Below are 26,997 nucleotides of genomic sequence, written 5' to 3'. Positions count from 1 at the left end.
GTTCTTGTTCGACGACTGGAGATTGAGACACTGTTGGTGGGCCGAGCAAGGCCATCCACCGCTGGGTAGACCCTCACACCGCCTACCTCTGACCACAACTCCTTCTCCCATTCTTCCTGCCCTCTATGATGAACCTCCCCCAACCCCAAAGGAAAAGAGAAGTAAAGAATATTCAAGAACTTTCTGAACTTGATATTGATGGAAAACACTACTTTTGTGAAATAAGGGATCTAACACGACCTTTTCTAAGTCATTCTTCTGTTCGAGACCCCATTGAGGAATTTGTTTGGAATGGATGGTTCTCGAGTCCTTTCAGACGAATTGGTCTGGAGCAACACTGTGTCATTTTACTGCAGGTATTAATTTCTTTATTATCGCATCCTTACTACAACGTTGTACTTGAAGAAATCTACCCATATAGCATTGTCATTAGATGCAAAACACTAGTAGATTCCTATTGTAGAAAAGTTGAGAATGCAACTGGAATTAGGGCTCTAGATGTTATGCTATAACTGGAATTAGGTCTCAAATCAAATGATTACTGATAGTGGAATGTCTAATGAATTTAAAAGCTTTCTACCAATTAGTTTTTTCCCAAGGAAACAAAATAAAACCTTACTAACTCCTTTAGAAACTGATCAGCTATTTATATCATCATAAGCTACTTAATTGGGCTAAATGACTAGAATACCCCTGCTGGCCTAAAGTCATGATTCTAATTACACAATATTATTTTCTTCTTGTTCTTCTTCTTCTTCTTGTGCAGGTAAACCTCAGAATACCCCTAATGTGAAAATTCACCTTGTCCTCAAGGTGAGCATTGGGAAATTGGTTCAAAAGAGCATCCCAGTTCTCTCAAGAAGCTTAAAAAGCTGATAAATTTTTCCATTTCACCAAAACATGTAATTGTTCAGGAGTTCCTAGATTAAGGTGGTGAACATCTAAAATATCTTCCAAAATAGCCCTTAATTCTAATTCATCTGTTAACTGAGATGGAAAAGTATGTGAAGAAGCCCTTCTTAGTATTATTGTTCTTGAATGAATTTTTAACAGACTAAAGGAGAGAATGGTATGTAGTGTTGTAAGTGTATTATTGTTTCAACTTATCATTAGTTTAAACAGTCAATACTCAGCTGAGAATTTGTGTAAATTTAATGAAATCATGGTTAGCATATTAGAACTAAAGAGTATTACATACATACATACATGTGAAATTGTTACAGGGTTTTGCTGAATGTCGAAGTTTCGGAAGCTTAGCTCAGCAAGAAGGAATTGTTGCTCTTATAACTCATAATTATATATACCTCACTCGTATCAACAGATTAATTTAATAAATAATATTAAATTAATCATTTTTTCTCATTGTTTCAAAATAATTGCTTAGGGGAGAAAAACACATTGTAGTTCGTAATGTTTCTTTTCTGGTGAGTTAAAACTTAAATTCTCATTTTTAGTTTACTTACAGCCATTAAAGTATAAGAATGAAGCCTTTTTTTAAAACCTAAAATAGCAAAATTCTTTCTTTCAATTTGTAGGCATTTCTTTCTTTGTGTATATGTAACAGTTGCAATTGGCTTAGTTCTTGCTGGAAGATTGAAGGAACTAGAAGTTGTATATATTTTAACAGGTGCCTTTTATCTCCATATAATATATCTATATTTATTCATTTCATGCTCATATTTCAATCTTATGTTTTCAATCCATATCTGTGTTCTAATTGCAACATATTATGGCATTGAAAATTCATTCAGGAGTCTAACTCCACATACTGTTCAGGTTACTTCTGGAATCTTTTATTTGTTTGTGGTGATTTACACATTATAAGATAAAATATTTTTTTAATATTGATGTGTTGTATTTGTTAACGTGACAAGTTTTTGTTTGTTTCAACAGTGGTTGGTGAGCTTTACAACACTCGGATACTTGTGATAGTATTCTTGGCAATAGCTTCTCTTCTTCTATCTGGTTTCTTTGGGTATCATGCAAGCCTCTGTCTTAGAAATACTACCACCAATGAGGTAAAAAATAAATACTCACGTATATAGCTTATGAAATTAAGTTCTTCCCTCATTAAGTGAAAAACAAGAGTCGATGTCTTAATGGCTGCAGACATTCAAATAGCAAGACTATTTAAGTTGGAAAAGGAAAGTGGAAGAAGAAAAGGCAAGTGCAGAAGCCCTAAAAGCTAGTTTAGATGAGCGTTCTAGCCAAGAGATAAAGCCTCCAAGAGATAAAAGACCAACAATGCATCAAGTTTCAAATTTGTTAATGAAGGAAGGATCTCTAGTTGCCTGATATAGTGAACTTCCATTGTTAAATTTTCTCAAGTTCCAAACTGCAATGATCAGTGAAGATGATTTTACCTTTTTTTTTCAGAAATTGTGCCAATTAGGACTGTCAACGGACAATGTTCTTCAGGTCTTCAGGCAGTAGTTGATGTAGTTGCAGCTATTAAAGTTGGATTCTATGATATTGGTGAGTATATTTTTTTCAATTACCTATTTATTATTCTTCAAAAATTAATTTAATCACCGTTTTACTACTTAACCAAGGGTAGAATCGGATATTGAGGTAAATTGGGTGGGGGTAGAGATGTAATATCCCTACAACCTTTTTCGCTTGGTTTATTGTTAGAAGAAGAAGAAGAAGGAGTTGGTTCCATAGAATAAAAGAGAAGAGAAGAGAGAATGGTTATGTCAAAGCTTTCATAGACTAGTGCTAATATTTTTCCAAAAACCCATCTATAGTGTTTTAATTTGTTTTTCTTTTTGATGAAATTTACCCCTTGATAGATTTTTTTTTGTAATTTTGATTTGTTTTAGAAAAGTTTTAAGGTGGTGTGGTGTGTGTATACATAATAGACATGTTTGTATATTTGGGTTGAATACTTGTATTTTTATTCCTAAGCAGTCGAACTGAATTCCTTGGTTGACCCACCCACTACATGGCATCAACCTCACCATACTTCCTTTTTTTTATGTTTTGATTATGAGAAATTTTAAGGCAATTGCTGGAGAAGCTGGGGTTCCATTTTTCTACCGGGCAGGTTTCGAATTTGAAGAAATGTAAGTAAATTTTATCACTTTTATAAACATAATGCTTGATTGCTTGTGTTGTGGGAAAAACTTTATCAATTTTATGCTTTCAAATTGTTTACATGATGACATAGAACATATTTATTTATGTTTTAGACTAAATGTATTGTTGGTTGTTGCAGGCTCCATGTATCATCTTTATTGATGAGATAGATGTTGTTGGATCCACTAGAAAGCAGTGGGAAGGTCATACAAAGAAAACACTTCATCAACTGCTTGTGGAAATGGATGGGTTTGAACAAAATGAGGTACCCACAGAAAAGTCAAGTCCTCTTTTGTTTTTTTTTTCTTGTTATACTTATCACCCCTCTTCTTCTTCAGAGCTATGAACTTAATTTTTATAACAAGGCATAATTTGAACGGTTGCGACAAACTTGTTTGATATTCTTGATCCGGCTTTAACAAGACCTTCAGTGAGTTATGATGATGTCCCTTAATAGAAATGTAGTATTAGGTTATATAGTTAGCGATGATTATTTGTATTTGACATTTTAGTGCAATGAATTATCTTTCTTATTTATTGTATTTTATGGTGTATTTTGTATAACATTAACTTTTGTGCAATGGATTGTATTTTTTGTATATGGTACTTTATTTTCTATTATGAGACATTAAATGCAAATTTAATTTGAAAATTAGTAAATTTATAAATAAATTTTTTTTAAAATAAAAATAAAAATTACGATACGCACCAGGATGATAGCATGACACACACTACTTTCGTTAAAATTATTTATCCTAAATAATCTTCTATAAAAATGTCGTTTTTATAGCTTATTATATTTTAATTGCCTAGCACGAATCTTCGGACGTTACACACACATACACGCACTCTCTCTCTCTCTCTCTCTCTCTCTCTCTCTCTCTCTCTCTCTCTCTCTCTCTCTCTCCTTCAAGTCACACCTCCGCAGTCACCATATTTTTTTTTCGGTGACTACTTTTCTATCTCCTTCCTTCCTTCCTTCAAGTCACACCTCCGCAGTCGCCATATTTTTTTTTTTGGGTGACTACTTTTTCTATTGATCATCTCCAACAACCACCATTAGTCATCTCTAACAACCACCATTAGTCGCCTTTAATAACCAGCGTTAGCCACCATCGGCACCAACTCAAATAAAAAAAAAACAAAAAACCTGCAATCAAAATCAAACTTGATACACACTTTTGGGCAATCAAAATCGAACTGTAAAAACTTGATCCACTATCTGCATCTAAAACAACAACACTAATACAAATTAAGTCCGAAGTCTTCAACAACAATAACAACAAAAAAAATCATGACACAAAAAATCTCTCTCTTCTTCGTGATTAATTTTCTTGGAGGCCGGCCAACCCCATCGAATAGGGTTCCTATCATTGCATATCCTCAATACTAATAGAAAATATATATTAGTTGAGGTTATGGGTAAAATATAAAATACGTTACCGATATAGTGATATAAAAAAGTAAATTTGTATGTTGCTATTTTCCACAATTGCATCTCACAAAAATAGACAAAAAATACATATATAAAACAAACATAAATTTATTGCAAACAAGACAACATTAATCCAAATTAAGGCCGAAGTATTCAACAATAAAAAGCCAAAAAAGAAAACCATCACACAAAAACCTCATTTTCAGAAATTGTTATATCCTTAAAACCCATATAGAGCCCTAAGCCCTCTAACGTCATCCGAACTCAAACCTTTCGTTACTCCTGACCTAAACGTAGCCCACATTATCGCATTCTGAAATTGGCTATGACCAAGCCCAAGTAAGTGGCCTATTTCATGCAATGCCAAAGTCTCCACGTCATAAGCATTCCGAACAGCTCCCACTGCCCAACGATCATCGGCATCATAATGGAGTCTTCCATCTGTAGGTGCAAAAGCATGAGCCAACACACCACCAGGTCCATCAAATGGATTCCCATCTCCATGAGATCCACGTGCAAAACTAATCTTTAAGTCAGCGCTACGATAACTTCTAGCTCTTGAGAACGTGAAGTATCGAGTAGCAGTAGCCCATTTTCTAAATGCTCGATCAATAGGAGGCATGAATCTGGTTGGGAAACGTGATCCGAAAGCATAAGTTAGATGCTTTTTAGCCCTTGGCCATTTTGGTCTTCCTGGAAAGAATCTGTAATGGGAAACTGTGTGTAAAGAGTTATTTGTGTTATGGTTATGATGAGTTTCTTTATCGGGAAACCCACAACGAGGCATCACCATCTTTGATACCGTGGGCTCGTCGAGTGTCCCAGTGGCATTCAGATGGTAGTAAGCTTGGTACGACTTGAGGGCTGCCTCAAGCTCTTCGTCAAAATGATCTTCATCAAGATCTGGGAGATTAGGGTTTTTCTGGTAGTTTAGGTATCCAAAACGCGCAAGATAGACTTTAAGGTCACGAACACCGGTCACTTTCTCTCCCTTACGACACCCTTGCATGGATTTAAGAAACCCAAAAGGTGATGGGTTAGTGTTATTACCCAATAACCCATTTGGTTGTAGATGAGGGTAGTGCAAATGTGAAAGAACTGGAAGCAAGAAGGTAGCAAGAAAGAAGATACATGAAAAGGAAAGAAAGAGCTTAGACGCCATTAGAAATTAAGAGTACACTCAAATCTTGAGATGCATTTACAAGATCATAATTCAGCTCTATTTATATCGATTTTGTCTTATGTTTTTACTTGCTTATTATTGTTTTTTAATTAATGCACTGCAACGGATGGGAAATTCGTTGGACACCTGTTTTTTTTATTCTTGGATATGATTAAAAATTTGTGATTATAATTAATTTTCTAATGATTGAGAAAAAAGTCAATAAGTTGACTTCCACAATCAAGTGACATGCCCGCATGTATCTTCTTTCTTGCTACCTTCTTGCTTTCCACAATTAAGACTACGTATATATGTTCTATTAAAACATTGATGTAATTTATCAGTATTCAGTATTCATCAAAATTAGCATTTAATCAGACACATATTCCAAGCATTTTATGATAAAATGGTCAAATATATAGTTTTATTATATATATATATATATATATATATATATATATATATATATATATATATATATATATATATATATATATATATATATATATATATATATATATATATATATATATATATATATATATATATATATATATATATATGTTCTTAAATTATATATATATTGCTGTATAACTTGTATCTTTCTATTTATATTATCAGTACCATCATTATAAAAGCAAACAAATTACCCAACCAGTTTATCCGAAGAGGCTTTTTCCTTTTCCCTGCCGAGAGCTTCAGATTGCAACCCGCCATTGCTACCATCCACCCACTCCCCAAACGCTTCTCCATCAGCAAGATTAATTTGAGATCTAAGAACAGTATAAAAATTCTAATCAGAGTATGAACAGGTGCATGGAGTTTGAGGTGGATTAATAATAATAATAAATATAACCAAAAGGCCATTTCGGTGACAATATAAACATGTTACAAGTAATTAAGCAGGTCAAATGGTGACCAGTCAATATTCTATTACTAATAAAGGTTTGTAAGGCGAACTAAGTCAACTTAACCATTCAATTTTTCTAGCGTTAATTTATAAGTACATAAAAACCATATATATATATATATATATATATATATATATATATATATATATATATATATATATATATATATATATATATATGGCAAATGTTGGGTAAGCCAAAGGTTATATATACACAACTCCTACTTATGAAGACATGATTATAATTAACCATTGGTATACTATAAGTTACAACACCTCTCTTTGGGTGCTTAGATTTACTCTGAAATATACTTGTATTTTTTTTTTGTCTTGTATATTCAGAAAATACATCAAACATTCGTCTTGGTAAAAAACCATGTCGGAGAAAACTACTAATGGTTATAGAAGTATTCAACTAGATACTCCCATTGATTTCATCAATCCTTAGTGAGAATGTGTTACATTTTGTACATCGTTATAAACAACTTTGTCAAGGCAAACCCAATCAGACTAAAACCTTGAACTAAAGATAAAAATAATATACATGCATTCATAAGAATGGTCCTCACATACACTTACCATGGTGCTAAGCATACATCATGATGCAATCTTTACTTACACATAATTGGGTGTATTCAACATGTCATTTAGGTAGTTCAAAGAGCTTACTAAGTCCAAAGGCTCTAACATGTTTTTGAAACGAATAAGTTGGCAATGACTTGGTGAACAAGTCTGCATGATTCTTCTCTGATTCAATATGTTGCACTTCAATCTTTTGAAATGCTTCTTGTTCATGTGTAAAGAACAATTTTGGCAAGATGTGCTTAGTGTTATCCTCTTTTATGTAACCATGTTTCGATTGATTAATAAAAAACAATGTTATCTTCATATATGACAACTGATTCATTAGGATCATAAGCTAAATCACATGTACTTCAAATATGGACAATTACAGCTTGAAGCCGTACACACTCTATAGTCGCCTCATAGATCGCGATTACGTCAGAGTGATTCGTTAAAGTAGCAAATAGATTCTATTTACAACACCTCCGGGATATCCACATGTCCCTGATGGTAAAGGCGTAACCAAATTAGGAACATCACTTATAGGGGTCTGATAAGTAACCTTCATCGATATAGCCGACAATGGTCTCGTTATCGAGTATCATTCGAGGTAGATCCACTCAATGATGCATAGGGATAAAATAAACCCATATTTTAGTTCCTTTAAGGTAACAAAAGATGTCTTTGATACCATTCCAGTGGTGGTGTGTTGGCGCAATACTATATCGAGAAAGATAGTTCATAAAAAATGAGATGTCCGATCTAGTACATTGGTCCAAGTATGATAATTTGCCTATTACATCCATATATGAACACTTAGGGCTCAATATCTTTTCATCGTCCTACTTTGAACAAAATGGGTACATTTTAATGTCTAGAGAACAGACTTTCATGGGAATACATGACGGCTTTGCGTCATGATGACTAAAGCATCCCAGTACCTTTTAGGTGTCATGTTCTTGATGGTGTAAAATCCTATCTTTACGTTGCTCGATTTGTAGTAGGAGGCAATACCGTATCTTCCCAAGTTCTTTCATCTCAAATACCTTCTTAAGGATTTTAGTAGTTCTGAACAATTCTTTGAACATTCCTATGGGATTAATATCATCAATATAAACTGTAGTAATTGTGTATCTTGAAGTAGACTTCTTTATGGAAACATATAGGCATATCCCGTTGTTCAAGTATCCCATTATTATCAAGTACTCATTTAGGCGGTTATACCACATCCGTCCAGATTGTTTAAATCCATAAAGTGTTTGTCTTAATCTCATCAAGAACATGTTCTATGTTCTAAGACTATTTGATTAAGACAATTAAGTTCATCGGGAACTCTCTTGTATATCTTTGTCTCAAGATCCTCATAAAGATAGGCTATAACCACATCCATGAGCTTTATATTCCGTTTTTCGAAAACTACTAAACTAATTAAGTAGCGGAACGCAATAACATCCATTATGGAATAATATGTCTCCTCCTAATCAATTCTTGGGCGTTGAGAGAAACCTTTCGCCATGAGGCGATCTTTGTATCTTACAAACTCATTATTCTCATCACATTTCCATACCAAAATCCATTGATTACAAATCGGTTTTACATTGGGTGGTGTTGGAGCAATAGGTCCAAATACACTTCTTTTTGCTAAGGTATCCAATTCATCCTAGATTGCTTGTTTCCACTAAGTTAGTATGTTCAATGTTGGCACTTAACAATAGGACATGGTTATGTGTATCCATTGCTCATGATATTAGTGGCCACTGCATATATGAACACATCATCGATGACAATCTCGTTTTACTTCAAAATATCATCCAAGCCATCATACTCGATAGATATTTCAATCTTATCGGGATGATGGGAAATTGGTGTTTCTTCATCAAAAATCTCTTCTAATATATCAATGTGATTCTTCTAATTTATCCTCTGCCGATGTAGAACCTCCTTGGAACCGATTAATATTCATCTTTTCTTGGGAAGAAAGGAAGATGAATAACTGATGGCGGTATTCTTTGCTCAACGGGTTCGGCTTGTGCAACATGTTCAATTGGAACATGGCATCATTCATAGTTGTCCATCCTTGCAAGAACATTTGTAGCATGTATATTTGATCTTGTGCCATTTACTAAGTCATTGAATGTGTCTGGTAGTTTTTTTTGGAACAGTTCATAGACACAGGATTTGTTTAAGTTCCTTACCACTATGTATGGTAAGGGATCCATATGAGACAAATTAGGTACATGCCACATTATTTCATGTCGTTCCATATCAACGTTAACGTGAAAATCTCCCCTAATGATGGGAGAATTCTCTCATCAAAGTCACAATTCTGCATGTCTAGCATTAAAGAGATCACATGTAAAGGGCTATAAATAGAATATGATGGGTGGAGATTCATAACCGATAAGTATTACATGTCATTTTTGAGATCCAAAATTTGAATGCTTTGGAGGTTAAATTTGAACATTGACTAAGCTAAGCTCCCAAACATGCATAAATATAAGACATCATACTTATATTCACTTACCAACTAGCACATAGAAAGTGGTTGGGTGGCCATGGGCTTCAGACGGACAAATACAGCCATGTGTAATATCGAGTAACCCAATGTAGAAATGGGACTTTTGGCACGCATAAGTTTTCATAATTATTTGTATTTGTTTAATAAATACTTCTTTAAGACCATTTTAGGAATAAGCGTATGCAACAAGGTGTTCAAGATCAATTTCCAATGTCATGAAATAGTCATCAAACATTTTCAACATGAACTTTACGATTTTATCAACTATATGTGACTTTATCGGATAGTCTAGATGATGAGCCCTCAATTTAATGATTTGTGCTAGTAATTTAAGAAATGACGCATTTCTTGTAGATAACAACGCTATGTGTGACCATCTTATTGATGCATCAACCAATACCATGAAATATTTAAATGGTTCATATGTTGGTTGGATAAGTCTTGATGCATGTATGGAGGGATTGATTTCAATAATTAAGAATGAAGTAGAATATCCAAGATTAAAACCTAGAACATGAGAATGTTATATAAATTGCACAACAAGAAATTAAGAAAATAAATAAGTGATAAAAAATCTAAACCTATAGATTGAGTATTGTTAATGTATCCCTCAGAGAGAACATCAAAAAAAGGAGAAGTCAAACTAACGTCGGGCTTGACCTGGTCAGAACCCAGTAGAACCCAGTCTAAAGCCTGGGTCGGGCCTTTGCCAACACGAAGATCACTGGTGTGGCGGTTAAGGTGCAGAACCGCGCCTTAACCTCTTCTCTAAGGAATTACATCCCGGAAAACGTGGGACCAATCAGAGGGTTCCACTTTCCCATTAGATGATAGCCACGATCTTCATAATAATTAAAAGATTTCCCTCTAGCCAATGAGGGAATGAGGCAAAAATACGTGACGGAGGATCCTCCAACATGGGTCTTCCACGTCACACCCCACGAGGGAATGCTCAATAGAATCGGTTGAGGGGCACGCCTCTCAAATAGGTATAAAAGGACCCTTCTTCCTCACGAAGAAGGGGACGAACTCTTTTCCTGTGATTTACCCTTACTTCTCTCAGATCTCATTCTAACTCGATCGTCGGTGCTTCGTCCCGAGAATTCCTCCCGAACGTCTATTAACGATCATCATTCTCTTTTGCACTATGATATTAGGAGACGGAACCTGCACAGATCTCATCTACAGTCCCAACTCAACCCTCTCCAATATATCACAACATTGGGCACCATCCGGGAGTATCTATAGAACGATACATCCACGAAGCAAACCCAGCAAGTAACGATGGAAAGTGGCATCCCAGTGACATCAGGGACAGCAGAGAGAAATCCGTTGCGTCCAATGCAGTTTACTAGATGGTGGGCAAACTTTCGTTTAGGAAGAAAACGCTTCATACCGTACACCAGTCTCAAAGACACCATCTAGTTTTGCACTTGAAATGGTGGCAACTTACATACCCAGTCTATGGCACCCAATAGCCACCACAACTCCACAAGTAGCAATCGTAACCATAACTCCACAGATTATCGCAACGGAAGAAACTGGGATCCCTGTTTTGCAACAACAATCCTTCCCGCACACATCAAACGCCGGAACCTGGATCCCTCACACTATTCAGCCGGAGCCACAATATCCCCCGATGGTCCACCCACACACCACCATGGCAGGATTGCCTCATGTGCCGTTATTTATACAATAACCTACGATCTACAACCATCTTGTACAACAGAAGCCAGGTTCAATCCTTGCACTGTCTCAGCCTCAAGTAACAAGCATGCATACCTCGACCAGTCAGGGATCCGACACTTATGGATCCGTGTTCATTTCTCGGTAGCATCTGAATTCAACCCCCTCATGGCAGCCGCTCAACCGTTCAGCCCGTACACACAACGATACACAGGAGCAAGCCCATACATCCCTCCCCCGACAACGCAATACGCAATCCATCACTTTGGATTGTCGACAAACCTACAACAGTATCAACCGTACATCTCGCGGATGGCCATGCATAACCCGATGTACACGAGCCCCTACCAGATGCAGCAACACATGGCTTATGGTGGTATGTCGTACTCATATATGGACAACTCCATGCAAAGCGTAAGCTCCAATTTCAGCCATGAACTGCTGCAGTACGAGATCCCGCACGCTGCGATGACACCAAACTGGCCAAAGTACGACGAAACTACAGACCCAGATGACCACATCGACAACTACGAGTGGATGATGACATATCTTAAGATGGATCGCCGCTTCACCTGCACGTATTTCCCCTGCACATTAACATGAAATGCATCCATGTGGTTCAAGTCTCTAAGGCCAGTCAGTATCTCGAGTTTTGAGCAGCTGAAATACCTTTTCCTCAACAACTTCATTTAATTGAGGAAAGGAAAAGGGGACACCAACTCTGTGATGGCGTGCAAGCAAAAAGAATGAGAATCGATCCGTAACTATTATGACTGATTCACGCTAGCTACCTTGAATGTCCTAGGACATGAAGAGTTCCTGGTGACAGGCGCTTTCGCCCAACGTCTGCTCCCTGGACCCCTATCGAGGAAGATGCAAGGAACAATTCCTAGATCCAAGGACGAACTCAAGTTCCATGTGAAAAATACATGCGACAAATCGAAGGGCAGAGTGAAAGGAATCCAATCTCAAAGTTGTATCTAACGCATATCTCAAATAGGAGCAAACAGTGTCCCGACTAAGCTCAACCCAACAAGAGAGGCAAGATGGCAACCAATAGAGGCGCAACAACCATTCCAGACACATGTCATGGAGGTATAGACCATTCAACAGGGATGATAGCAGGAGTGGTCATAATGATGTCCACGCAATCAATAAGACTCCAGCAAAGGAGAGAAAATACAAGACCAAGTTTTGTGAGTATCATAAAAGCAAAATGCATGATACCAACGAGTGCAAGGTATTGAAGCGGGAGATCAATGAAAAACAACTGGTGGGAAACATAGTCGACATAACAAAAGACCTCAGGGCAAAATTCGATGAGGATAAGCACCAACCAATAATCAAAAGGATGGGGGAAAGGATCACGAAAGAAGGGCAGAGATACTTACCATCACAAGGCCCTGCTCTTGTAGAAATTACCAGAGCCAGTACGTAGGCACGAAGGTATACCATCAAAACATCCTTAACATTGCATTTTCAATAAAGGACCCAGGCCAGAGCATTGGGATCTAAATGACTCTTTGCACATCACTGGTTTCATTAGCCAAAGTCGTGTTAAACAAGTGTACATCGATACCAGAAGCAGGGTCAACGTGATTTCTGAACACTGCCTTCGGCAGTTTCCAATTGAATGGAAAAAGCACCTCCAACTACCACGCCAGGGTCCACTAGTCGGGTTCACCGGTCATGGCATCTGGACAACAGGAATAGTCACATTCCCATTTACATTGATCAGCCATGATGGAAGTAAACAAATAATAAGGTTGCTCAAATTCTCAGTTGTTGACCTCCCGGCTGACCATAATATTCTACTAGGCTGGCCAGTGTTGTTCCAGCTACAAGCGATTCCGTCTACTCTTCACGTTGTTCTCAAATTCAGCATGAGTGATGGATCGGAAACGGTAGAGGCAACCAAGCCAGGTAATGAATGTGACACCCAACAAGAAAGGAAAAAAGAAACCCAATTGTGTCGAAGCAAATTTTGTTAGAAGGTGGAGGATCCACAACGGAGGTTCGCGGCAGCACAAGTGTCGATCCACGAATCCAGGAAAAGATAAAGAGATGTTTTCAGTTGACTCACAACATCTCCCCCATAAAAAGAAACGATCGCTGTCCTAAGGGAGGTTCAACCAAAGTAAGGAGCAAAAATTGCAAAGCAAAGAAGCGCCAACCTGCGGGCAAACATACCAGCCAGGCATCGATGGCCGAACCATGCCCGAACAGAGAACAATTAGGCACTTAAATCAAATCCTGATCGATGTCGAACGTGAACCAAAATCCCATGGAACGAAAGAAATAAGTGTCTGGCACAACAAAAGTACACGAAAAGTGCCACTCATTTTAACAAGCAAGCCTTCTAATAGAAGGGAATGGACAAGGGCCTCTGGTGAACTAGACAACACCCCAAGTGAAAGTGTGACTGTAACATCCCAAATTTCGAGACCAAAAATTTCATTTTGATAAAGCAGTGTATAAAAAAATTTGTAATAAAACATCACCGATTACCATCCTTTTGCAAAATCATAACATGTGTCTCAAAACCATATCATACAAATAGTAATATCGTCAGAGTATAATCCCAAGAACATCATAATGCGGAAAAACATATATGTATGTGTGATGTGCAGCTACCATTCCAACTCCTTCCCTTCGTTGAAGAGGTACGTGAAACAAAACTGAATACTGTAAGCATGAAGCTTAGTGAGTTCCCCCACCATACCACATACCACATAACATACATACTGTCAGGCAATTCTGGGGTGCTCGACCTACCCTGTCCGGCCATTCTTGGGTGCCAACCTAACCTGTCTAGCAGTTTTGGGGCGCCAACCTACCTTGTCTGACAATTCTGGGGTGCCGATCTGCCCTCCGGTTTATCCCAACTGGCTACAGGGACTATTTCACCCCTACTACTACCACATAATAATATAGCATAAACATATTGTCAGACATATCTTGGGTGCCTGACCTACCCTATGGTCCTTACGACCATAACTCAGAGGCTATGACCCTACTACCTACTATCACATAACATCGTATCATGCTAGCACATAATCATAACAGATATCAACAAACCAGATAATTATCATGAAGACAATTATCTCTACTATGACTCTTACTAGTAGGCCAGCCTTGGTGCCTTAGACCTACTTCTACTGGAAGGTAACTAACCTTAGTGTCATGAAGTGTCTGAACTGTCCTTGTTGACGGGATCAACTCCTCTCAATTCCTACACATAACAATCTTCCTTAATTACCATTTTATACTCTTAACCCCTTTTGAGGGTCAACTCATATCAAAGTGAAAGTCAAGGTCAACACCTTCTTCAAAGTGAACTCTGGTCAAAGTCAACATCTGGTTGACTCAACTCGCTGAGTTGACCCACCAACTCGCTGAGTTCTATAATCCTTAGAACACTACAGCTTCGACCCTACTCGCCGAGTTCCCCTTCATACAAAGTCGGGACCTTCTACAACTGACTCGTCGAGTTCATCCTTGAACTCGTCGAGTCCTGCAACATACAAGATGGCAGGTCTAGTCCTAGACTCGCCGAGTTCTTCATGAACTCGTCGAGTTCTTCTTCATATAGTTGGGACTTCGTCTTGAAGTCGCTGAGTTTTTTTCTTGAACTCGTCGAGTTCCATGATCTTCAGGTCTACAATGAACCTAACTGGTCGATTCTTCTTCTAACTCAACATATTGTCCATTATCAGAAGAGGTTTAGGGGAAATTGCGACCCGACTCGCTGAGTCGTATGAGCGACTCGCCGAGTCCCTCCATGTCCAAAACTATACAGTCGATTTCAGTTGGGCTTAATGCATTCAAAACATAGATCTGACCTCTTAGGATCCATATTGCAGGTAAAGTTACACACTTGATGTTTATGCATGGGGTATTTGGCTCAAATGGTCCTGGAAAGAGGTTTATATGATGCATGGGACTCCCATCGCTACAAACTTGTCTCCTTTATGCCATGGGGCCCCTTTAAGGCTCTGGATCCGAAGTTATAACTCCCAATCAAGAGTGCACCCATGAATGGTTCGATAAAATGCTCCATAAAACCCTAACTTACCCCCATTGAGGGATCTAAGTAAGGAATAAGCAAGATATACACTTTATACCTCAAATGAGCTAGAAAAGTGGCACAATCTCTGGATCTACTTGCTTCCCCAAGAACCTTCAAGCTTTTTCTTCCTTCTCTAGCTTCAAAATCACCACAAACACACAACTATGGCTCAAGAATACTCAAAATGGGATAGGGTTTCATAAATGTTGTTAAGAGGTGATGGAGGCTGTAATGAAGGCCATTTAAGATGTTTAAATAGGGTGCAAACACTTATAATTAGGGTTTCATCTAGACAAGCCTAATCGTCGAGTCAGGGCATCTGACTCGGCGAGTAGATCCTCCCACCCGCGTCTATTTTTTTCCTCGAATCGACGAGTTGGGGCCTCCAACTCACCGAGTCCCAGAGTAAAAATACCAAAATTCATATTTAAAATACGTACCAGGAACCGGGCGCTACAGTGACACGCAAGGTTGACAATCGCGTAGAAAAGCACAAGTGTTACCCTCGCCCAGCTAAGGGGAGGCGCTTTCCATGGTCTCAACACGCACTGTGTCAAGAATAAGGGAAAGTGCAAGCACCTCCAAAATAGGAAAGACGAAATTTTGCCCTCTCACGCTGGGCCCTGGTGGTAGAAACAAGAGGAAATCCAAACCAGTCAAGAAGCATTGGCAGCAAATGAGGAAAAAGCGCACATCCGCGATGAAGTAGTTATAGCAGAACACTCAATGAAAAATAAAGCGGAGGCTGAGAAAACGGAGTATGGTCATACTCCACACATGATAACCATACTCCAGGTGATAACGTAAAAACCGGTTATGCGCTCTAATAACTAGACATTTAGAGTCTATTATTTTATGTTTTACTTCTTTTGTTTTTCTTAAGAGTTAATATAATTTGTATTTCCAAAGAGCTTTCTAGAATTGTTTTTAACAAATTGCAAAAACGCAAAGTAAAGAGATTGTGCATATTTTCCAAGTAGCAACAATGGATGATCACCTCTGCTACATGAGCAAAATCTATGCAAGGATGTAACCGTAGGTCTTAAAAGAGTCATAATATTAACCTACAGCCTTCCAATAACATCTCAGAGTTGAGAATATATAAATCCCAACTAAGGGCATAGAAAAAGAGGTTCTAAAATATTCATAACCTTTCCCCTGATAAAAACAGTAACAGGTCTTGAGGTGACGATCTCGGCCAGTATGCAGGCAACTAGACGTCAAAATATAGTCAAGCAAATTAACCAACACATCTTGACTTGACATAAAAAAGCCTAATTACAACATACAGATCAGTACAGTATGAGTCAAAAGTAGCAGCTATACGACGTCTGAAGCCCACATTAGCCGATTAACACAAACCCTAGAGCAAGGGAGTGCACATCAAAGAATTATTGTAGAAACGTCGAATAGGCCGTCCTTAAAGATACCACAGGACAATTTAGAATATGTGTATACATATAAAAAAAGGGGGAATAGAAAACTTCCATGCCAAATACAAAGTCAAACGCAAAGTTCATGGTTAGTAGCAACCAGTGTTTTTCACTTTAAACATAGTACATAGAAAGGAAACTATATTATAGAACGAACAAAAGGGACAAACACAAATCAGCCCTCAGAGTCTGTGGAAGAACCTCCCAGACTCGGCCTGCGAAAAAACTAGTAGCATCCGTCATAATCTAGCGTCCCCAAGATAAAGAGGCTCGCGAAATCCGCCTCAGCAAGGGACGATAGAGCAGTATCCACCTCTTCGGCCTTTCTCACAACACGGCCAGGATCTGAGACTTCAGCTTCGCCAGAAATTCTGGAAAAACCACCTAGTTGCTTCCCCTTTTCAAACCCAATGGCCTCACATGCCTCACGAATAGCCTGGATCCCGCTGGAAAATTCCGCGCTATCGATAACTTTATCAATTATACAAACCACCCCCTTCTCTAGCATCCATTGCAAACCACCTCGGGCGACAGCACTATCAATACGAGCATGGGCCAGTTGACGCTGGCACCTGGCCAACTCACTCACTAGCACACCCTTCTCCTGAGTAAGAGAACTCACTTGGCTTTCAAGTCGCTCTGTTTGGTCCTCCAAAGTGGCCACATGATCTTCCAAAGAGGCCTTCTCGTAGGCCACATTACAATTCTGCTCAGAAAGGAGCCGACGCTCAGCCTCTAAATCACGGAGTTCCTCCGTTATGCTTGCCATGACACCTCGCAAAGCTTTCAACTATTTTTCATTCATGCCGGCGCGACAAAACTGGTTGGCGGCAGCAACCATAAGGGCAGAAGTCTGAGCCGCGACATAACGAAGGTCACCAGCCATATGAGCGCACGGCTCCACTCCTGGGAGGCAATTTCTTCCGATAGTAAGGATTCCCTATTAATTGCCTAGCCTGGGGCATAAGCCTCGAAAGACAAGGGGTGACATGAAGTTCTTATTTCACCAACCGGGGAAGGCTTCCCCGACTAGAAAGAACCTCCAAGTGAGCCCGGCACACCGCCAAACACGAAGACAAAATCATGATCAACTGAGAGTGAACCTGTAAACGAAGAAAGTGGTGTCATCGAAGAACTAGGAACTAACACACTCTCTTTCTGCTCAGCCATTGAAAGCTTACCACAAAGAACACCCTTGATACCACCAAGAAGCCTAGCCATGAACACAATCCTACGCACTTTATGAGGACGGAGACCCGCATCATCGGATTAAGTCTCCTCGTATGACGATGGCACGACATGTAAAATTTGCCTTTTCTAAATATGGGCATTACCCTTTTCTACATGTACTCCCGCAGGCATACCTGAAGAAGCCGGAACTAGTGAATGAACTAGGGAAACGACCCCAACGGCCGGACGAGAAAGCGAAGTAGGTCCACTAGAACCATCATTTCCCCCTTCTACCGAAGGTAATCCAGAGAGCTCTCGCATGTGCTTTTCAGACACGGGAGGAAGAAGAACCTCTATAAGATCGATCTCCTGGTGGCACAACTTACCCTGATAGTGACCATCTAGGGCCATCTCCAAGGAAATCTCGGCTTCGGCACCTATGAAAACAAACGACAAGAATAAGACCTCACCAGCCAAAAATATACCCTATTCTCATTCCTTTTTCTTTTTTCCTTTTGTTTAAAAAAGAAAAAAAAGGAGAAGTAGATGAGTTAATACCGCATCTCACGAAAAACATCTGTGCTATCTTCCCGCGAGCCCTCCAGGCGGCACTCATACCGGCCACTACAAGAACGAAATCTTCCCAGTCACTCCCAAGAGTCAAGTTACTCCCAAAAAACTTGGGAAGACAGTCAGGAAAGTCACGGGTTCTACAAAACCCACGCCTTACAAGATTTTGGTTAACCCTAAGCCATTTCCATTACTAATTTTTATTTGGAGCATCTTTTTCAGAAATCAACTAACAAATTCCCCTTCTCTTTGCTAGAGTGCGGACTCTGGAATTCATAGTTGGACAAAAAAAGTAACTGAAAACCCAAAAAGTGGGTATATAACCCAAAGATCGACAAATCAGTTTAAACCCTACTGTTGACAGCGCTAGGGGTTAACTCGTCAACGGAGAAGCCGTAATGATGCACAATCATGTCAACAAAATCAGAGGTTGGCAAGTGCAGCCCCGCTTCGAATAGAGGGATCAGAACCCCCACTTTCCCTTAAGGACAGTCGTAGATCAATAACCCGTTTGCCGGAATCATAACACCGTGCTCCGGTAAGAAACCAAAACGATCTTGTAGAAATTAGAATTCCTCTACGGTAGGGATTCTACCATAATGGTCCATTGTCAAAAACAGATGAATGATAGAATAGAAAAAATTGTAAGATGCTTGTGTTGATCCAACGAAACTAAAAAAAGGAGGTGAGGATGAAAGGTCTTCGGAAAAGGGGATTTTAAAGAAAAAACTGGCATCACGAACCATCTCACGATGGATATGACACACATTGATGCCACTGTCCAAGGCCTGTCAAATGGTAGAGATAATCCCAGACATACACGTGTTGAAATATACGCTCGAACGGCGACGCTGTCAAGCCGACGCATACGCTTACAAGCCTAAGGGACTTGTTAACGTATACTTTAGGGAGAATGTCAAAAAAGGAGATGTCAAACTAACATTGGGCTTGGCCTGGCCACAACCCAGACAGACCCAGTATGCAACGAAGGTCGGGCCTTCGCCAATGCGAAGATCATTGGTGTGGCGGTTAAGGTGTAGAACCACGCCTTAACCTCTTCTCCAATGAATTACATCCCGACAAACATGGGACCAATCAGAGAGTTCCACTTGCCCATTAGACGATAGACAAAATCTTCATAATAATTAAAAGATTTCCCTCTAGCCAATGAGGGAATGAGGCAAAAAGACGTGAAAGAGGATCCTCCAATATTGGTCTGCCACGTCACACCCCACGAGGGAATGCTCAATAGAATCAGTTGAGGGGGACACCTCTCAAATAGGTATAAAAGGATCCTTCTTCCTCACGAAGAAGGGGACAAACTCTTTTTCTTGTGATTTACCCTTACTTCTCTCTGATCTCATTCTAACTTGATCGTCAGAGCTTTGTCCCGAGAATTCCTCCGGGCCCTCGACTAACGATCATCTTTCTCTTTTTCACTATGATATCAGGAGACAAAACCTGATCTCATCTATAGTCCCAACTCAACCCTCTCCAATATATCACAACAATTATCGATGAAAAAAATCAAGACCTGTTTATTTGAGTTCGTATCAAGCTAGAATATGCATTCTAGAATTGACAAAAGACGAGTAAGCAACTCAAAAGAAAGAAAGTTCTTTATTTTGAAATCAGAAAAAACATCATCTCTTCAAAAGGTTCTACTAAGGGCTATTTATAGCCTTACAAGCTATCACAAAAATAAGGCTACTCTAAAATAAAAGGAAACTTCAAAATAAAAGGAAACTGCATTGCAAAGGCTTATCGATGCTAAAAATAAACCGAATATGCGTCTAGAACCTTCCAGCTAAATCGACATAAGAAACCATGCAAAATCCATGCTAACGTGACTCTTCGCACTCTATAATTTTGCATCCAATAGCCAATACTAGCTGTTCGTAGTTACCCTCCCAAGCTTTGCAATCGCAATGAGTCTTCCTGGTTTCACATCCACTCTTCAGCACTTGCGATAGGTTGCAATCGTTCACATCCATTCACACTCGGTCGCATCCAACTAGTGACTTAGACGATGAAAGGTTGTGATTCACATGCACATCATTCCTTCCCTCTTTCAAAGGAATTTTCCTCAATTCAACTAGTCCATCATCATCAAGATAAGGTGAAATTTCTCTAAAGTTGAGTGTGGCATGGACTCAATATTCACCTAGAAGTTAAATTTTGTAGGCATTATCATTAACTCGTCCCACCACTTTGTAAGGACCTTCAGCTCTAGGCATCAACTTATTCTTTCTTTTACTTGGAAAACGTGCCTTCCTCGAGTGTACCTACACCAAGTCTCCATCAACAAATATTTGTGGCTTCTTATTCTTGTTCGACTTCTGTTTTCGCATTCACAACTTCAATGCGATTAAGAATCTTCTAATGCCATTTCATCATTGACTTCAACTTTGCTTCAATATCCTTTTGAACTAATTCTTCTTTTGGTAACAAAATTAGATCTAAGGGAAAATATGGATTAACACCGTAGACAACCTCGAATGACGAATATCCAGTTGTGAATGCAGGAGATTGATTATAAACGAACTCAACATATGCAAGATTAATGTCCCAATCTTCCTGAGTCTTACTTACCAACCCTAAAATTTTTTCCAAAGTCCTACTTGTAACCTCCATCTGCCCTGTCTGTGGGTGATGCGAAGTACTAAACAGTAGTTTCGTAATCACCTTCCTATATAGCGTATTCCAAAAATAACTTAAAAACTTCAAATCTCAATATGAAACAATAGTTTTTGGAATGCCATGCAAACGAACAATCTCCTTAAGGTATAAGTTAGCCATGTTTCCAACATTATCAGTTTTTTTGCAAGCAACAAAATGATCCATCTTTGAAAAATGATCCACCATTGCCATAGTTGCATCCTTACCCGTTTGAGCACGAGTTAAAGTAATAACAAAATCCGTAGATACATCTTCCCAAGGATGATTAGGAACCGACAAAAGAGAGTACAACCCCAGTTTGAACGAACTTTTGGACATTTCACATGTCACACACTTGTTGACGATGTAGGTCATGTATCGTAACATTTCCGGCCAATAAAAATTCTCCTTTAGGACCTCCATAGTTTTAGTAATACCGAAGTGTCCAGCCATCCCTCCACCGTGAGCTTCTAGCACTAATAACTCACGAGTAGCATGCTTCGGGACACAAAGTCGATTCCTTTTGAAGAGAAAACCTTCTTGCATTACAACTTTACCTTCAGGTTAACCTGCAGATTTTAAAAACAAGACTCCAAAATCTATGTCAGACACATAATAACTTTTCAATGCCTCGAACCCCAATAACCGAGCATCCAAAGTCACTAGCGAATAATATCGCCTTGACAATGCATTAGCCACCACATTGCTTTTGCCATATTTATACTTGGATGAAAAGTGAAAAGATGCAAAAACTCCACCCACTTGGCATGCCGTGTACTCAACTTCCGATGACCATTAATGTGATGGGTTTTGATCAATACAAACAATCTTATGTGTGCCTGCAACCCTAAAATTGATCTACATTTTCTCTAATTGAACATACCATGTGAACAACAAGGTGTAAACCCTAGAACACTAGTATATAATCAAAATTACATAATAAGGGTCACAAAACATATATCTAATTATTATATAGTAATAACAATCTAAATCCTTTAGTGTTGAGACTTTGAGAACAAGTGTCACAATTGTCACACCTCTAATGGCTCACACCCAACACTAGCAATTGAAGAAGATTATGGAGATGGAGAGAAGAGGAAGAATTTCGGTTGGCTTTCTCTAGGTAGAAGTGGCTGAAAATGCTAGGGTTATGTCACTATTTATAGTGCAAATAGGAAACCCTAGATAATCCCAAGTCCAAGATAATCTTAAACTGGGTAATTATCCATTTTTCGTATTATCCAATAAAGACTATTCTAGAAACCCTAAGGCATGTCAAAACCGTCCATTTCCTATGGAAGGTTCTAGATTGCCTCTTGTTCAACTATTGAACAATTACAATTCAGTCCCTGTATTTTTAATTAATTCTTTTAATCCCAAAACTAATTCTAATTAATTTCTAATTAAATATTACAATTTCTAATTAATATATTATTCTCATATTATATTAATAAATTACTTATTTTAATTTAATAATGAAATTAATAAATCAACCTCTTTCTCCAAATCATCCTTCCCATTTGCTAGTCTCTAAGGAAACCCAAAAGGACTATGGTACTATCAATTCAAGTATATACTAATTATAGTTATGGACTTAGACGCTGTGACAACCCAAGTTGTTCCGTTACATTTCCCCGTTACCGTTAACAGAATATTCCAGTTTATGAAGTTCCGTTAATTAGAGGTCGCCAAATTTAATAAACATTCCATTTGTTCACATTTAATATGTCGTTAAGTCGTGATAAAAAGAAATAAAAACACATAACACCCATTTCCATTTATTTGGAAAATGTTAAGTTTTATTGTTACGACCACTAAATCGGGTGCGACCAAAAGCCCCGTTTAACGACAGTATTGGGTAGAATTCCACTGAGCTCCAACTCCCACCCATATATAAAGGGCAGTAAACTCCATTTGGAACTTTTCCACCCTCTTTCTCTATACTCTCTCTCTAGACTCGTTTTCGCCCCGAATCCGCAACCAAACGCTTCCAAATTGTAAGTCCGCTTACCCTAACTTATTCTAAACATATTGATTCATGTTTATAGCCCAAAAATTAGACTTAGAAGCAATGGAAAAGGAGTTCATGGCCTAAGATCCTCCTTAGGACGTAAACACCCTATTTAAGGCCAAAATGACCCAAACTTGTCCCTAATGGCTTGGAAATAAATAGAGGAATTAGCCTAGGAGTGTTTGCACATTTAAAACAATCATTTTGGGGCATAAAAGAGAGTTTACGGCCCAAGAACTTGCTTAGGCCGTAAACACCTCTAAACCATGTCAAAAAGCCCCAAACACACTCCTAAAACACCCTTAGGCTTCACACATAATTTAGGGACTTAGTATTTGGGGTTTGGATCAATTAAACACATCAAAATGAGGGGGAAAAAGGAGTTTATGGCCCAGGTTTATACCAAGGCCGTAAACACCCCAAAACATGCCCAAAGTGTGGTTTTTCCCCCCAAATGACCTTATACTATTTCTATAAAATGCTAGGAAGGATCTAAGGACTTAAACTCAAAGTTTGGTGGGTGTATGAGAGTTCATGGCCAATCCATAGAGCTTACGGCCGTAAACTCTCTAGGATTGCTCTTTTGGACCATAAACACTAAAGGAGTGCCCTTTTGGAACCCCAAACACCCCCTATAGCCTTGAATGATTACTAGAAGTGAGTTAAGGGCTTGAAACTTCACTAAACTCAAGGAATGAGAGTTTACGGCCGTAAACTCCCCTAGGAGTTGTCCCTAGGCCGTAAACTCCTATAAGGTGCCCTTAGAAGCCTTAAACCCACTCATGCCTTTTTGGAAAAGTACCTAGAATAATTCCATGAACAAGTAGAAGCCTTAAAACACACTAGATACCCTCACCATGAGTTTACGACCGTAAACTCATGGTGAGTAGTCCCTGGGCCATAAACTAAGTGTTAAGGGTTTACTCTCGGAGGGTAAACTCCATTCCTTAGCCATACGCACCTTTAGACGCTACCCGGGACACCCAAACGCTTATCCAAAGTGTTTTCTGCTCCTTTGAGCGCGTATATTTGTTTAATTAGTATTAAATATACTAATTGTATGTGAACATATGTTATCATATGTTAAATAGGTAATTGTGTGTGTTCAAGTCCTTGCGTGACACCGAACGCCCAAACGGCACCTTCGTCAGACCTACTTACACCAAGTGAGTTCATACCCCTGAATGAACCTTTTATATGTTTTTACATGTTTTATAGGGGGGAATATAAGTTAAACATGCCAGTTATCATATCAATCACCTGTGATTGATAACCCGCATGCTCAAGATTTTACCACTGTACACTGTTTAACCGAGTAGGACACTATATTAGTTTTCAAAAATCTTTTCATTGGTTTCAAAACTCTTACTTACACTGTTTTATCTAAATTCATTTTAAACTGGTTTATGAAAGATTTCCAAAGGTTTTCAAACTTATTTTACAAAAGAATACAAATTGTGATTTTCCCGAGTATAAAGGTTTTTCATCAAAGTTCACTTTCACGATGTATGCTTTTACTTGTTAGTTACTGCTGCTTCACTTATACTTATTTTTAAACTCCTACTCGATAACACTTTCAGTTTGTGATGCGTTTATACTTGGTATTGTCTCTATTTTGCTTATACTTGTAGTAGCTTCACTTGATAGACGCTCTTACTTCACTTATCGTCGTTTCCACTTCGTGATACACTTACACTTGGTACACTTATACTTCACGATTCGATTATCCCACTCTGTACGCTTATACTTCACGACTCGGATGTTCCACTGTATTCTTATACTTCACAACTCGGATGTTCCTCAATACACTTATACTTCACGATATGATTCCACTTGATACACACTCAAGCGTAGTTAGATGTATGTCTGTGCTTGTATAGATGCATATAAATAATGATTGAAGGACTTAGGAAGGCTTCTCCGCCCTATTTCCTTTTCTTCGTTGAGATGTGGTCTGGTGGGATCGGATGTCCATCCGAAGGTCGTTGATTCATTAGTTATATATTATGTACACAAGCATATACATATGGGTTACTTCATTCAGTTCAGTTATGAGTCTCTACCTCTAGTTCAGCACTTGCATTAGAAACCCACTAGTTGGAAGTCTCTACCCACTATTTGGGATGCATCTTCAGGACACGGCCTTCTCCGTCGTCTAGTTGGTAACCAGAGTCTCCTGTAGGGAGAGCGGACATTGTGTGTATAGATCTATATGGGATTGACAACCCCGCACCCAGACTGCTAGCTACAGTCCCGGCCTACCAAGCCAACGGGTGACAAATGTCACATTTTAGACGCTTGTAGGGTGTCTGGTACTCTAGTCAGTATGGTTACGAGTATCCCGGGTTACCTTATAATTCATTGGCTTTAAGGTAACAGTATTTCCCCAGCAATTTACACTGTATGCTGGTAATTTAATTTCAGAGTCACACTGTTTTGACCTTACAAGACGTATCTCTCATTTGATACTGTCTCGGGTCTGTCTCCTCTGTTTTGACCTTACAAGACGTATCTCTCATTTGATGTTGTCTGGGGTCTGTATCCACTGTATTCACTGTATTCACTGTTTTAGACCTTGCTAGACGTATCTTTCATTTGATATTGTCTGCGGTCTGTATTCACTGTTTTGGACCTTACCAGCTGTACCTTTCATTTGGTACCTTCTGGGGTCTGTGTCTCTATTTGTTAGACTGAACCAAGCGTGTCGTTCGTTCGATACTCTCCTGGAGTCTATGATTCATTGCCTTAGTCAGTCGTCCTCACTACTGAGGCATACGTTATTCCCTGATGTCATTTGCTTTCCTCGATAATCAAATTCAGTATTTTGATAATGATAGCAATTTAGGGAAAATAACTTTTTACCACATAACACTGACCAGTCTTGGTAGAAGGCTGCTTTTATTAAAGAAAATATAGGATTTTCTGGAAAGGACTCTAATACACTGAAATCTCTTAAACTACTACTTTTATTAATGTTATTTGAATGAAAACGTCACTAAATGCTTATGAACTCACCAGCATTTGTAAAAAATGTTGATACTCGCTTTTCAAATAACTTGTATTCTTAGGTTACCATTAGACAGGTACATCCCCGGAGCTGTTCATGAAGATAGCTTAGTACCGCGCTGTATTTATTCTATTACTTGTATTACTTTGATGTATTAATGTAACCATGTAAAACTATTACTATTAATGCAATGTTTTGGTGTACTTTGATTACTATAATGCATGTGTTGTGATACTTGACATGACGTCATCCACCCCAGAACGTTTCCGCCGTTCCAGTTTTGGGGTGTGACAGATTGGTATCAAAGCATTGTTTATAGTGAGCTAAGTATATCAATTCATAAAAGATATACAACCTATAAACACAAAGGGATAAAACAATCTGACCAAGAATTATACTTTAAAATATAACCATATTTTACCAAAGTATAATAACATCCAAAATCTAAACACTCGAACACAAGTATCACAAGAAGAACAATAATAAAAGTCTTCGGTTGTTGAGCATTACCGTCAAACCTGGGCAGTTATAAAATCGTAAGATGGGATAAATGTAACCTGATCAACTACATTTATCCGAGATGCGATGAACGTGTGCTCAGGAGTGATAGTGGTGTGCAGCAGGTCTGAAACTTACCAACTAGGATTGCTACAGCCAAACATAAAGTTAAAATACTATAGGAGTATTTTAGAATGCTAAAAGATTCACACTAATCCCATAATCATA

The 26,997-nt window shown here is 38.6% G+C and overlaps 1 protein-coding gene across 1 annotated transcript; it reads right to left on the bottom strand.

The window, feature by feature from the left end:
* Positions 1-4,601: 4,601 nt before the first annotated feature.
* LOC111889548 (metalloendoproteinase 1) lies at positions 4,602-5,675 on the bottom strand. The gene has a single exon (XM_023885694.2). The coding sequence runs from the start codon at positions 5,673-5,675 to the stop codon at positions 4,734-4,736; it is 942 nt and encodes a 313-aa protein (XP_023741462.1). The 3' UTR covers positions 4,602-4,733.
* Positions 5,676-26,997: the final 21,322 nt, after the last annotated feature.

Source organism: Lactuca sativa, chromosome 3 (genome assembly GCF_002870075.4).
Source record: "Lactuca sativa cultivar Salinas chromosome 3, Lsat_Salinas_v11, whole genome shotgun sequence".
NCBI lineage: Eukaryota > Viridiplantae > Streptophyta > Magnoliopsida > Asterales > Asteraceae > Lactuca > Lactuca sativa.
This window is presented reverse-complemented; position numbering and strand designations above follow the sequence as displayed.

Coding starts and splice junctions, on each gene's coding strand:
- LOC111889548 (XM_023885694.2), bottom strand. CDS start 5,675: ATGGCGTCTAAGCTCTTTCTTTCCTTTTCATGTATCTTCTTTCTTGCT.